The 13,104-nt window shown below is 41.4% G+C and overlaps 1 protein-coding gene across 1 annotated transcript in view; it reads right to left on the bottom strand.

Moving 5' to 3' along the window:
* The window catches only part of ADAMTSL3 (ADAMTS like 3), a 468,234-nt gene that overhangs the window by 200,853 nt on the left and 254,277 nt on the right, over positions 1 to 13,104 (bottom strand). Inside the window, exon 6 of the mRNA XM_044279573.1 lies at positions 10,372 to 10,608. Within this exon, the coding sequence (XP_044135508.1) occupies positions 10,372 to 10,608 (237 nt within the window). The remainder of the gene's footprint in view (positions 1 to 10,371; positions 10,609 to 13,104) is intronic.

The raw sequence follows: 13,104 nt of genomic DNA on the forward strand, positions 1-13,104 counted from the left end.
ACACTATACCTGTTGCAGCGGGCAACGGCATGCGTGGCAACCATGTCCTGGGGATCAGCCATAGGGCTGAGACACTGCCACCACATGCACACAACACCACACGTTGCCACAGGCAACCAAGTGAAGGAAAGTGTCACAAAACACACCATAGGCCGTGACACGAACACATGCAGGCTGCCATCTTGACTCACAAGTCCGGCGATGCACAGGTAAGCCCTAACCTGTGCCTGTGCCGGGAGCCGGTCTGAAACAAATGCAGTCACCGGGAGCAGGCAGTTCCGAGAACAGCCCGATGAAGGCCCCCGGTGGCTGTTCTCGGAACTGCCTGCTACCGGTGACTGCATTTGATTTCAGACCGGCTCGCGGTAAAGGCACAGGTAAGGGCTTACCTGTGCATCGCTGGACGGGTGAGTCAAGATGGCAGCCCGCATGTGTTCGCTGGCGAACACTGCTAACTGGCCATCACTGTTGGTAAGTTGGACTTGCACCAAAATTTGTGACTACTCCAGAAAACTGATGTAGCAACTTAACAAATCTCCCCTAATGTGTAGTGAAAGTAATAATTTACCATATTTCTCTCTCTTAGAAAAGCAGCCTCTCCATGGATTCAAGATACACAGAGTATATGCTCACAAATTAGAGACTGTAAGACCTGTCCTGGGTAAATGCTGAGCAAATACTACAGTCCTGATCAAAAGTTTAAGACCACTTGAAAAATGGCAAAAAAATCATATTTTACATTGTTGGATCTTAACAAGGTTCCAAGTAGAGCTTCAACATGCAACAAGAAGAAATGAGAGTGAGACAAAACCTTTTTTGAGCATTCAATAATTGAAAATAACGATTAAACTGAAACAGGCTGTTTTTCAGCTGATCAAAATTTTAGGACCACATGCCTTTAAAAGGCCAAATCTGTGCAAAGATGTGGATTCATTGTCATTTTCTGTCAGGTAGTCACATGTTATGATGGCAAAGGCAAAAAAAACTCTCCCTTTTTTAACGTGGTCGGGTTGTTGAACTGCATAAGCAGGGTCTCTCACAGTGCGCCATCGCTGCTGAGGTGGGACGCAGTAAGACTTTGGAATTTCTTAAATTATCCTGAGGGTTATGGAACAAAAAAGTCAAGTGGAAGACCCCAAAAAAATTCATCAGCACTGAGCCGGAGGATCCAATTGGCTGTCCGTCAAGACACTGGACGATTCTCGACCCAAATTAAGGCCCTTACTGGTGCTGACTGCAGCCCCAGAACCATCAGATGGCATCTGAGACTGAAGGGCTTCAAAAACAAAAAACGTCTTCAAAGACCTCGTCTCCTTGAATGCCACAGAACTGCTCGTTTGGACTTTGCAAGAGAGCACCAAACATGGGACATTCAAAGGTGGAAGAAAGTTTTATTCTCTGATGAGAATTTTTTTTTACCTTAATGGTCCTGATGGTTTCCAACGTTACTGGCATGACAAGCAGATCCCACCCGAGATGTTTTCTACAGGCCACAGTGGAGGGGGGCGCCATAATGGTCTGGGGTGCTTTTTCCTTCAGTGGAACAATGGAGCTTCAGGAATTGCAGGGGCGTCAAACGGCCGCTGGCTATGTCCAGATGTTGCATAGAGCATTCCTCATGACTGAGGGCCCTCGTCTGTGTGGTAACGAATGGGTTTTTCAACAGGACAACGCTACAGTACACAATGCCCGCAGGACAAGGGACTTCTTCCAGGAGAATAACATCACTCTTTTGGCCCATCCTGCGTGTTCCCGTGATTTAAATCCAATTGAGAACCTTTGGGGATGGATGGCAAGGGAAGTTTACAAAAATGGACAACAGTTTCAGACAGTAGATGGTCTTCGTGCGGCCGTCTTCACCACTTGGAGAAATGTTCCCACTCACCTCATGGAAACGCTTGCATCAAGCATGCCGAAACAAATTTTTGAAGTGATAAACAATAATGGCAGAGCTACTCATTACTGAGTTCATATTTGAAAGTTGGATTTCTGTTTTGGGGGGGTTTCGTTTTTTCTTGGAGGTGTGGTCCTAAACTTTTGATCAGCTGAAAAACAGCCTGTTTCAGTTTATTCGTTGTTTTCATTAAATTGAATGCTCAAAAAATGTTTTGTCTCACTTCCGTTTCTTCTTGTTGCATGTTGAAGCTCTACTTGGAACCTTGTTAAGATCCAGCCATGCTAAATACGATTTTTTGCCATTTTTCAAGTGGTCTAAAACTTTTGATCAGGACTGTATTTGTGTGCTTGATCCTGGACATCAAACTGTTTCAGTCTGTAGGATTTTCTGCGTATTCCCAAGGCAAGCGGTCTAGTAGAAATCTTGTAGAGAACACAAGTGTTTATTGCTTTATAAGCACCACCATTTTTGAATGGGGGGGGGGGGGGCGCTTAACCAAGAGGGCAGGAGTTAATGTTTTTATGTTTTTTTCTCCTATTACAGACAGAACAGTGGAGGGAGATTCCCGCTGCAGCAAACCATCTGACAGCCAGACACAAGCTCGACATTGTTCTGTTTCGTGTAGAACAGTAATTACTGGAAAAAAGGTTCAATATAAAATAGTGCATGTGACTTTTACTACTGCAAAGGATGATATATAAATAACTTTCTACAAAGCAGGTCTACTGTCTCCATGTCTTGACACTGAACATGTAATGACTGATCTCCTCAGTCCAAAATTGTCTTCTTGCTGTTGGTTTTTCTAAAAGTCAAACTCAGAAAGAGACAGGGGAAGTGGAAAGAGGTTGAAAATTAAGTGAAAAAAAAAGCATAAAATGAAAAGGCATAAAAACAGTAAAAAAAAAAAACACAAAGATTTTTGAACCAGAGTCTGGTTTAAGACTTATTCCTTAAACAGGACCTTTCAGGAGCCAGACATTATGAAATAAGTAGGGGGTTGTGTAGGGCATAATTCAGGGATGTAATATAGCTTACTAGTTTGTCTGTCCGGCGCTCCGTTCCCCTGCTGGGCCCCCATTCACTTTGCCTGCCTGATATGCTAATAAAAGCATCGGTACAGGGAGGAGAAGACTGCCCTATTTCTCACTGGCATCTCCTTATCCCTGGCTGTAGCATGGTCCAATCACAGACCTTCTCCCTGGCTGTGACGCTCTCCGCTGCGATTGGACTGCGCTACAGCCAGGGAGAAGGTCTGCGATTGGACCATGCTACAGCCAGGGAGAAAGAGACGCCCATTGATAAACAGGGCAGCCTCCTCCTCCCTGTAACTATGATAATCATTAGCATATCAGGCGGGCAAAGTGAACGGGGGCCACAGCGGGCGAACGGAGCGCCGGACAGACAAACTAGTAAGCGATATTACATCCATGAATTATGCCTTACACAACCCCCTACTTATTTCATAATGTCTGGACCCATGAAAGGTTCTCTTTAATTTTCTGGAAGCTATAACATTTTCTATTGAACAACCATTCACATAAGGTAACATGGGAACAGAAGCCACAGCGCTGTTAATAGTACATAGCTGTAAGTAGGCAGTTAAAGAAGTTCTGCCATAAAGTACTTTTTACTCTAAAGATTATTTTCATCAATTACTCTACTTTTCATTTCTCCTCGGATTGTTTATTTATAAAAAATTTTTTTCAAATTTACCTCATTTGCCATTTTGGCTTATCCCCCATGCTTGAATCCTATTTCCTGTTGCTGAAGGTGTCTGCTGTTGCATCATGCCTTAGGACAGTGAGATGTGTCCTGTCATCAGCAGGTCATGTAACACTAATCGTGTCCCTTCTTTTTACCAATGATGCTTCCTACGTCCTACAGTAAAAGGCTCCAATGTAGGATATGAGCTACAGCAACTGAATATCAAAACATATTTGCATTACATATTTTAAGAATAAGGTAGTTTTGATATATGGTGGTATTTAGGGAAATACATTTATATGTGGCACAACCCCTTTAAGACTATTACTGCACTGAGATGCATGTATGATGATCCTGGCAGTTTTACATCCCACATGCCACGGTCAATAGCAACTGTGGAATCTGAGCAGTTAAGACAGAAGGAGGGTCTCTCTCTGTTCTTCAATCAGCACCCCACCCCACCAAGCCTGCCATGTAATTGAATTCCAGTACAAATGCCTATACACTTTAATTAAAAACGTATTACAGTATACAGTACAAGCAATCAAACGATTGCAGGTTCAAGTCTCCAAGGGAATTTAAAAAATGAAAAAAAAAAAATACAGCTGACTAAAGAATTAATATATAAAAAATATTAAAAATTTAAACTACCATGTTATCCATTTCTCATATGTAGCTACCAAAATAATAAAAAAGCTTAACAGAACTGGTATAACTCCAAAAATGTCCAATATATTAAAATATCATGTTATTTAATACACACAGTGAATGCGATAAAAAAAAAAAAAAAAAAGGTCCTGTTACGACCATGGTCATGGTCGTGACTCTTTGAGCCGCATGCAGTTGCCAGTGATTAGGTTGTTGTCAACCTCAGGTGAGGGCTGTTTGTATCTTGCCTCACGTGTGGTTGCCGCTGGTGATAGTATTGGCAGTATAGCAGCCTGTGCTTTTGCTAGGCAGCTTGCTGTCAAGTGCATGCGGTTGCACCTGGCAACCTGTCTAGGTATGTGTGCACTTCCCCTTTAAGTGGCTTCACTACCCTGTCTGGCGTTGGAAGGGTTATTTCCCTTTTCAGTGTGTGTCTGTGTGGGTGTGGCTACTGGCTATTTAGCTTCTGCTGAGACCTGAAGCTGGGGGGTACTCCAGCCTTTTTTGTAAGCTGGAGTCATTCTCCTGGTCTGTTTTACCATCTGCCAGTGAGGGCCACCCTTGTGGTCATAAAAGTTATGCGTGATCTTTATTTTATGTTTGTGTGGTGTTTATTATCACTGCAGCTATGGATCTGGTTTCCTGTGTGTTTATGTGTGTGTGCTGTGTCCTTTTCATGTTTGGTGTGGACACTAGCATTTGAGCACGGGGTCCAGTGAGTGTGTCTGTGGCAGGTAGGTGTGGAAGTGCTTTCACTCATCTGCCATATCCATAGGCTGTTTATGTTTCCCCTTCCTTGCAGTTTGGCCAGTTTACACTCCTGTTCCTCCGTGTCTAGGAGGAACAGGTTGTCTTACCCAGCTCCTAGCTCAGGAATCTGCTGAGGGCTAGTAGGGACCCGAGGTTCCTGAGTATGAGTCCTCCTACCATCAGCGTTGGCTCATACAGCTAGGAGTCAGGGTCAGAATTAGGGATGTGATAGGAGGTGACCTGCTCCCTATTCTGTTGTCCTGGCCAAGCAGCTTCCTATACGTTTAACATTCCACAGCTGAGGGTTTTCCCCACTCTCAGTTGTGACAGGTCCTCGCACAGCTTTGTCAGCCAATAAAAAAATTGTTATGTGTCAGAATATTATGAAAAACAAAGTAATTTTATTATTTCAATAATATTTTTTAATAAAGTCATGAAAGTTATTCCAAATCAGACCAAGTTACCTGCCAGTCATGAATAAAAGCAAGAGTGAAACTCGCATTGGGCGATTCCCATGACTTGAATGCTATTTTCATCTGCACTTATATTGATTTCATTTTGTGAGTATAAACGCTGTGTGTTGGTAATCTTGAACTGATGGTGCTTCACTCCTGCGGGACTTGAAGATATCATCTGGAGGTGAAGTAACCATTTAGCAACATAGTGGATGGATTTATGGCACTAAGAGATCCCAGAATTTTGGAAGTGAGATCCAGGACTGGCAAGTTATTGGTTTAACTGTTCTTTTTTTGGAATTATTTTCAGGCCTTTTGAAATGTGGAGATAAAAAAGCAAAAAAATAAAACTCAAGTGAACGGCATATCATATGTTTTCTGGTGCAACTCTTATGATACAGCACCGCCTTCATTCACTATTTACTGTCCGGCCACTCCTCTGTATATTTGCCGGGTTGTGGCCGAATCTCTGCCGATCCCCATTATAGTGAATAGGGCTGGATGGAATTCCGTCAGCACACAGCTGCGCCTGGCAGTGGCTGTTCCCAGCCAGACAGCCTGTAGGATCTGCTTAAACACAGATGTGAAACAGGTCTATGTCTCTTGTCTTACAAACAGTGTAGGGGTATTACATACTTTATATATCTCTGAGGCCATATGTGAGGGACTATTTTGTATGCCGGGAAGAAAGCGGTTAACAAGAGCTAATTCCAATGCATTCTGGGAGATGCAGGTGCTTAAAGGGGTTGGCCATTTCTGGTTATTCTTGACCAATGTGCTTGTGAGGTGATTATATGGCATTTATTAAAGCGGATCTGTCACCCGGATCAACTCTATACAACCAGGCATATAGCCTGTTAGGGTTGCTGACGCTGATTAAAACTATACCTATCCTTTATCTGTGGGTAGTAGCATTGTGGAGAAATCTGAACTTTTATAAATATGCTAATGAGCTATTGGAGCACCAAGTGGCAGGCTTATGTGGTTCTAGCGCAGCTCCGACGACTCCCCAGGGAAGAAAGTCCTCCAGATAAGAAGATAGGTAGTAAAAAGAGTTTTACATCTGTGGGATCATCCCTTTAAGGGCTGTGGGATATACTAGCACTATATACTGTTATACGGCATAATAATAAAGGAGACAGCGGCTTCTACCATACAAGGCAACATCTGGGAATTTGAAGTCAATTTCCACAGCAGAAATATATTAGTGATCATTGCTGTCTTAGTTCCCTAAGCAAGTATGGATTCAGTGTAAGTGATCCTTAATTTTAAATTGTATTTTTTTGTTGGTTACTTTTTAGTTTACAACAAGTAACATTAATGAAAGCCCTGGATATTAGGAGAATTAGCTCATACAAAATGTGATGTATACTGGTGAAACACTACTCTCGTTACATCATCTCAGATTCTCTGCCTAGCTTGCTTTGGGCACCATACCATATACAGGATTAAACAACAACGGTATTTAGACAAAAAGTCATTTATTTCTGAACACCTCTTTTAAGATGTTGTCACAATGAATGTCTCCCAAGAAAATGATTTGTTGCTTGCAGACAGCGAGGGAATGGAGTCCACATCAGCAGAAGGATATGTTTGTTTAGATGACTTACTGTAAGAGTCAAAGCACCTGCCAAATCATTTGTAGTTCATGCCAAAAACATGTCACAACTCCGACACTAATGAAGGATGCAACAGTATGCATTACATACAAGCTGCTCTGCTCCACTCTCTGCATATAATCGCACCAAGGGTGATTTCAAGAAACTGTCTAGACCTACAGTCTTGTCTGTAGCGGTTTGAGAAAGTAACAACTGGGCACCAGCCCGTTTGTTCTAGGGAAGGTGGGAGTCCCAGCAGTTGGATCCTGCTGAACAGTAAAATATTGAAAATCCCTGAGACCGTAACATCATCTGATTCGGTGACCCCTTTAATACTTCCTACTTCACATGTTAGGGGCAACTATTTGGATGACAGGATTGTACTATCATCATTCAAACCAACAAGAACCAGTGCACTGATTGCATAGCATTTGCTGATGACAATATGCAATGTCTAGAAAAATGCTTTATGCTATGTTGATTTATTTTATAACACATAACAGAACATTCAGCCAGTCTGAGGGATAATAGCCAAAAATACTAAAGCAAAAGAAATTAACTGCAAAACCACAGTATAAAAAAAGATTCTGGGAAGTTTTTAAAGCAAGATAAATGTTTACACTTTTCTAAGTGATTATAATCCATTAGGTTTTCTGTTTAGCTAAAATCATATAAATAGAGGAGAGTCATAAAAAGAGGATACAGGGCCAATAAACAATACGGAGTGATACTGCTCAAGCATCTTACACATTGGGTTTGGAACTCATAACAAGAGCTGATGCACTCAACATCTTTTTGAACTTAAATGGGGTTCTCCGAGACTAAAGTACTGATAGCCTTTTCTTAGGATAGGTCATCAATATCGGATCTGACACTCAACACCTCTACCTATCAGATGTTTGCAGTAGGTCCAGCGCTGGAACCAGGCATCAGGACTACACAGATTAGTCCACTGTGTAGTGGACAGTTACTGCAGTGCTGCTCCCATTCATTATTTTATATAATTTACCTATTCATTTTATTGATTTATATATCACTGACATAATCCTCAGAGCTGTACTGAGGTTGTCATCACTCACTGTCCCCAATATTGTTCACAATCTACACTCTAACATAACTTATATCAAAGCAATCCTCTGGTTAAAATAAAAGAATTAGCCAGGCTATCCCAATTGTTTTTAATCCACAGGGTGTACAAAACTCTGATATTCGTATTTAATATTGGTTATAGGGAAAATTCCAACTGTCCAAAATGCAATGAGCCAGAAGCTGGACTGTTCCATATGCTATGGAGGGAAATAATGCAACTCATTAATAAGGTGTATTGTGCAAATTTCTCTCCTGACCCGAATATGTGCTTACTAGGTATCTATGACTCTGAGCATATACAGACAACTATAAATACTGGAATTAATAGGATGCTATATCAAGCACGTAAAACTTTGGCAACGAGATGGATTCAGCCTTCACCTCCTATTATTACTGAGTATGTAGCTAGACTGAATACGATTGTTAGATTGGAAAGAGAAGTCTACCTTAAGTGTAATAACCTCTCAAAATTTGAGGCTATCTGGGGACCCTGGATTGACAGATCCGGTCTTTGTAGTCCATGGCTGGCGCTTGCTAGGGAAGTTATGCATCTCTAGTATTGTGGGTCCCTGAGGTTGGGAGTTGGGGAGGATGTAACTCAGAATGTGGCCTGGGGGCTGGATTGTAGTTCTTTTTGCTCAGGGAGTCACGTGTGGGATTTTGTTTCTATCCTTTTTGCAAGGATTTTTTTTACAATTTAACTGTCATTGTGATGGTCTCATGGGGGGGGGGGGGAATCAGTAGTTGGGGTGTTATAGTTGACTATTGTTTGATGGTCACTTCAGTTTGTTACAAAAAAAAAAGACAAAGTGATACTTGATTATGTTTAAATTATGCTTGTAACTATGAACATAATGTATATTTTATTTGCTTGCCTGAAAGAAAATTATTTTCATATTTTTAGCTGTAGATCCGTCAATTCCAGCGTTCCTCTTCTGCCATCCAAGATGGCTGCACAGCTCTCAAGACTACCTCATGCATACTGTGTCCAAGACACTTCCTACTACCCATGGATTGTCCAGAACCGCTCACGTGAATACCGTAGTGCTGACCAATCCAAAAGCAGAGATGGACAAGGAAGAAGTACTGTCTGGGGCTACTGAAGCACAGTGTGCACCAGACAGTCTAAGAAGTAGTGCAGCAAAAGAACTTGATTATCAGGAGGAAGCTCCATCAACATATGGAGAACACGCAAACTCCATGCAGATGTTGCCCTTGGTCAGTTTTGAATCTTGGACTCCTTGGACTGCACCACCATGCTACCCATAAAATACTGCATATATGCTCAAAAAAACTGTAGGAACTTTCTTTTCTTCTTGCTTCTATCATCTAAACAGACAACCCGTGATATAAAATGTATCACTTTCCATTTTGGTTTTATGAACATATATGAAGTATCTTATAACGTATGCAGTCTCAAATACTGCTACGCTAGCCAATGCATACCATCATTTTACAACCTAATATCCAAGCAAGAGAAAGCTTCTGATGGAAAAATGAAAGGAAATCTGTCATTTTTTCCATTCGGAGTAAAAAATCCTGATGTCAAGGAGATGATTGAGAATTGCTTTTTCAAGCGGTGTCAGTTTTATGGTCCATTTAATTGGCTGATATCGCCAAACTCGTGTATTTGCTGACAAGGTTACACCAGACACGTCCGCCAGCAGTGAAATGCAAACCCCCTTTACAATAGCTTTTTTATTTGGCCATTGGAAAGGATATTAAATATTACGTGAGAAATGGAGCAGAAGCAAAAGAAAAATGTTCACATTCACCATGTGTTTTACCTTTTGACTAATAATTATCAAATGATAATTTTAATAAAGCACTGTACTCTCGTTGGAGCGTAAAATAAAAACGTGGGCCTCATGTACACGACAAACATAGGGCATCATATGCACAAAGCACACAGATCAACTGTTCTACATTACAGAACTGCTGGCACCGCTCTGGTGCCTCTATATTCTTCCCATAATATAGCAGGCAATGCAAATCTGAGGACTACACAGACATGGTGTGGGCCTATAGATTTCTATGGGTGCAACCGTGCTTTACAACAACTCAGTACAATGTGTAATATAGTCAGATAACACAATATGACAGTAACAAAAATTGTAAAAGGGTCATGCTGAACACAATGACCTAATTACATCTCTTTAAAGAGTTGTAGGTTGTTGCATAGTAGATTTCTCCATCTGCGCCATTGCAATATGAAAGATTTACCACTTACCTGGCAGATGCCACTGATGCACATGTCTGGAGACTCTGTGTTACATCGTGTTCCATCAAGGACTTTAGGAGCTAGCTCTACAACTAGGTTCTTTCCTACAGCTTGGCACTTGAGAGCACAGGGAGCGGTGGCATCGTTGTAGACTGGTTGCCACTCATAATACTGCCCATGATACTTGACATCATTGTGTGCTGAACATTGCTGAGCCCTGAAGTCTCCAACATCAGAAGGACAGTCCTATGGGGAAAATAAAACACATTAAAAAGTGTCAAAAGGGAAAAATAGTGCAATGATATCTTTTAAGCTCTAATGACCTTAGGGAGATGGATTCTGGCTTTAGCAGAGACATGACAGCTTTCACTTATCCATTTGAAACGGATCCTAACGAATCATGCAAACTCCAATCATTCAAAAATTGCACAGTAGACTATACTATTCTTGCTGTCAAAAGGCAGTGGAATCTCAAGAATATATAGACTAGTGCTGTAAACCAATACAGTAATATTTCTTTGAAAAGACCACCCAAAGTTGCATTAAAAGTGGTGTTCTAGAGGAAAGGGGAATATAATATGTGATGGAACGGCCATGGTTGATGGATTGCGGGTGGTCGTAACTATGGAAATGAGCAGTATATAAAGCAGGGATCAGCAACCTTTGGCACTCTAGCTGTTGTGAAACTACAACTCCCAGCATGCTCCTTTTACTTCTGTGGGAGTTCAGAGAACATCCAAGCAAGTGTGCTTGATCGAAGATGTAGTTTCACAACACCTGGAGTGCCGTAGGTTGCTGGCCCCTGGTATAATGTGATAGAAAACTTAATCCAGCCAGTAAAGAAAGCACAATCACAATACATTAGTAGGTGCCTTGTATTAAATTTCTCTACATGATAAATGCTAATTGCTGTGAGTGCGACAACCCCTTTAGGTCAATGGAGAAGGCCAAGAAGGACTTGCTCACCATTCATAGAGGGGGCCCATTTTTCAGATAGGAATCGGTCCCAGACATGGGACCCTCACCTATCAGACATTTATGGCATTTCCTGGGTAGCACAGTGGCTCAGTGGTTAGCACTGGTGCCCTGCAGCACTGGGGTCCTAGGTTCAAATCCATCCAAGGACAACATGTGCATGGAGTTTGTATGTTCTCCCCGTGTTTACGTGGGTTTCTTCTGGGTTCTCCGGTTTCCTCCCTCACTCCATAACACATACTGATAGGGAATGTAGATTGTGAGCCCCATTGGGGACAGCGTAATGCTAATGTGTGTAAAGCGTTGTGGAATATAGAAGCGCTATATAAGTGAGTAAAATAAGTAAATAAAATCCTATCAACATGCCATAAGGGTTCAGATTGGACAACCCCTTTAAATATCAATACCAGTGTCCCCTAGTTCAATGGCTTTGACTCAACAAGTACCTTGTATTCATTTTGTCTACTTAATAAATGCCATTTGCTGAAGTGAGACAACCCCTATAAATTTGTTTCATGAGAAATTGGAGTCTTTAACCAAATTTCAGCTACGGTTGATGTGGACACAACAAATACACTGTATGTCAACTATGAGAAGCAGGAATATTGCCAGGGCTGTGTCACCCTTAAAAATGAAATATAACACTTATTCTTGAAATTCTGCAGAAAACAAACTACAGTCAAAGGTATTGATCGACTTTTTATTATATGGAAAACAAGTGGATTAATTGAAAAACTAAATCGCTTCTGTGGTTTTACCTAGCCGACTAGTAAGAAAATATCTACTGGACTGGACTGAAATGGTGTCCAAAAACAGTACTGTGTATTACTTTGGGGCCAGATTCAGTTTCAATTTCTATTAGTGATTCCAGGGAAGGTGGTTGAAAAATAGGGGCCTACCCTTTAAATAAATGAAGAGAAATACCGAGTAAAAACACAAGCTGAACGTACATCAGCAGAACGCTCTGGATTTAGAGATCTGTATGACATTGGCCTTTCAGCAAGGTTAACATCTCAAAACAGGCCCAGAGTGAAAGATGTCGTGCAATAAGGCCGAGCTGTTTGACTATTTAATAAATGTGTTAACATCTGGATTAAATAGACTTTATTATTGTTGTAACCGAGAAGCAGGAACGCACCGATCTCTGCCTCCTTGTAGCTGGTAATTTTAGTCACCTCCTGACATTATAGTTTTACCATCGTGACCAATGAAAGACTTTGCAGAGCTTAATCCTCACAAGCTGCTCTTAATAAAATGACACCTGTATAAACTAATTGTACAAGGAAGACATTATAAAACCATTTTATTATTTCTAAGGTCAAAGAAATTAATTTATCCTCAAATATTATACCATATTGTCTACTGTTAGGACCATATCACCCCTTGACTACTGGCTAACAGAATTCTTCAGTCATCAATTAAATAATTTCATTAACATTTATGGACAATCAAGTCAAATGTGCATGTTACTGTAATTCGCCAGCACAGGAGGGATAGGCAGCTGCCATACCCTGCTGGCATCCCGTCAGATCCTCGCAAGACGGCACTTCCCGTAGACTGCTCCACCGTACTGCATCATTACGCCATTGCTCAGACATCGGCACATTGAGACCGCTGATGTGCCTGGCAGGGTAACTGGTTGGGAATTGGTAGAGTGTAGACCAGATGTATACTAGTCTAGAGGAAGACTAGTAGAGTCTAGAAGAGCTGCAGGTCACTTTTGACACAGCTAGTGTGAGTGGTACCTAAAGTAGCCATATTTTATGG

This window comes from Bufo gargarizans, chromosome 2 (assembly GCF_014858855.1).
Source record: "Bufo gargarizans isolate SCDJY-AF-19 chromosome 2, ASM1485885v1, whole genome shotgun sequence".
Classification (NCBI taxonomy): domain Eukaryota; kingdom Metazoa; phylum Chordata; class Amphibia; order Anura; family Bufonidae; genus Bufo; species Bufo gargarizans.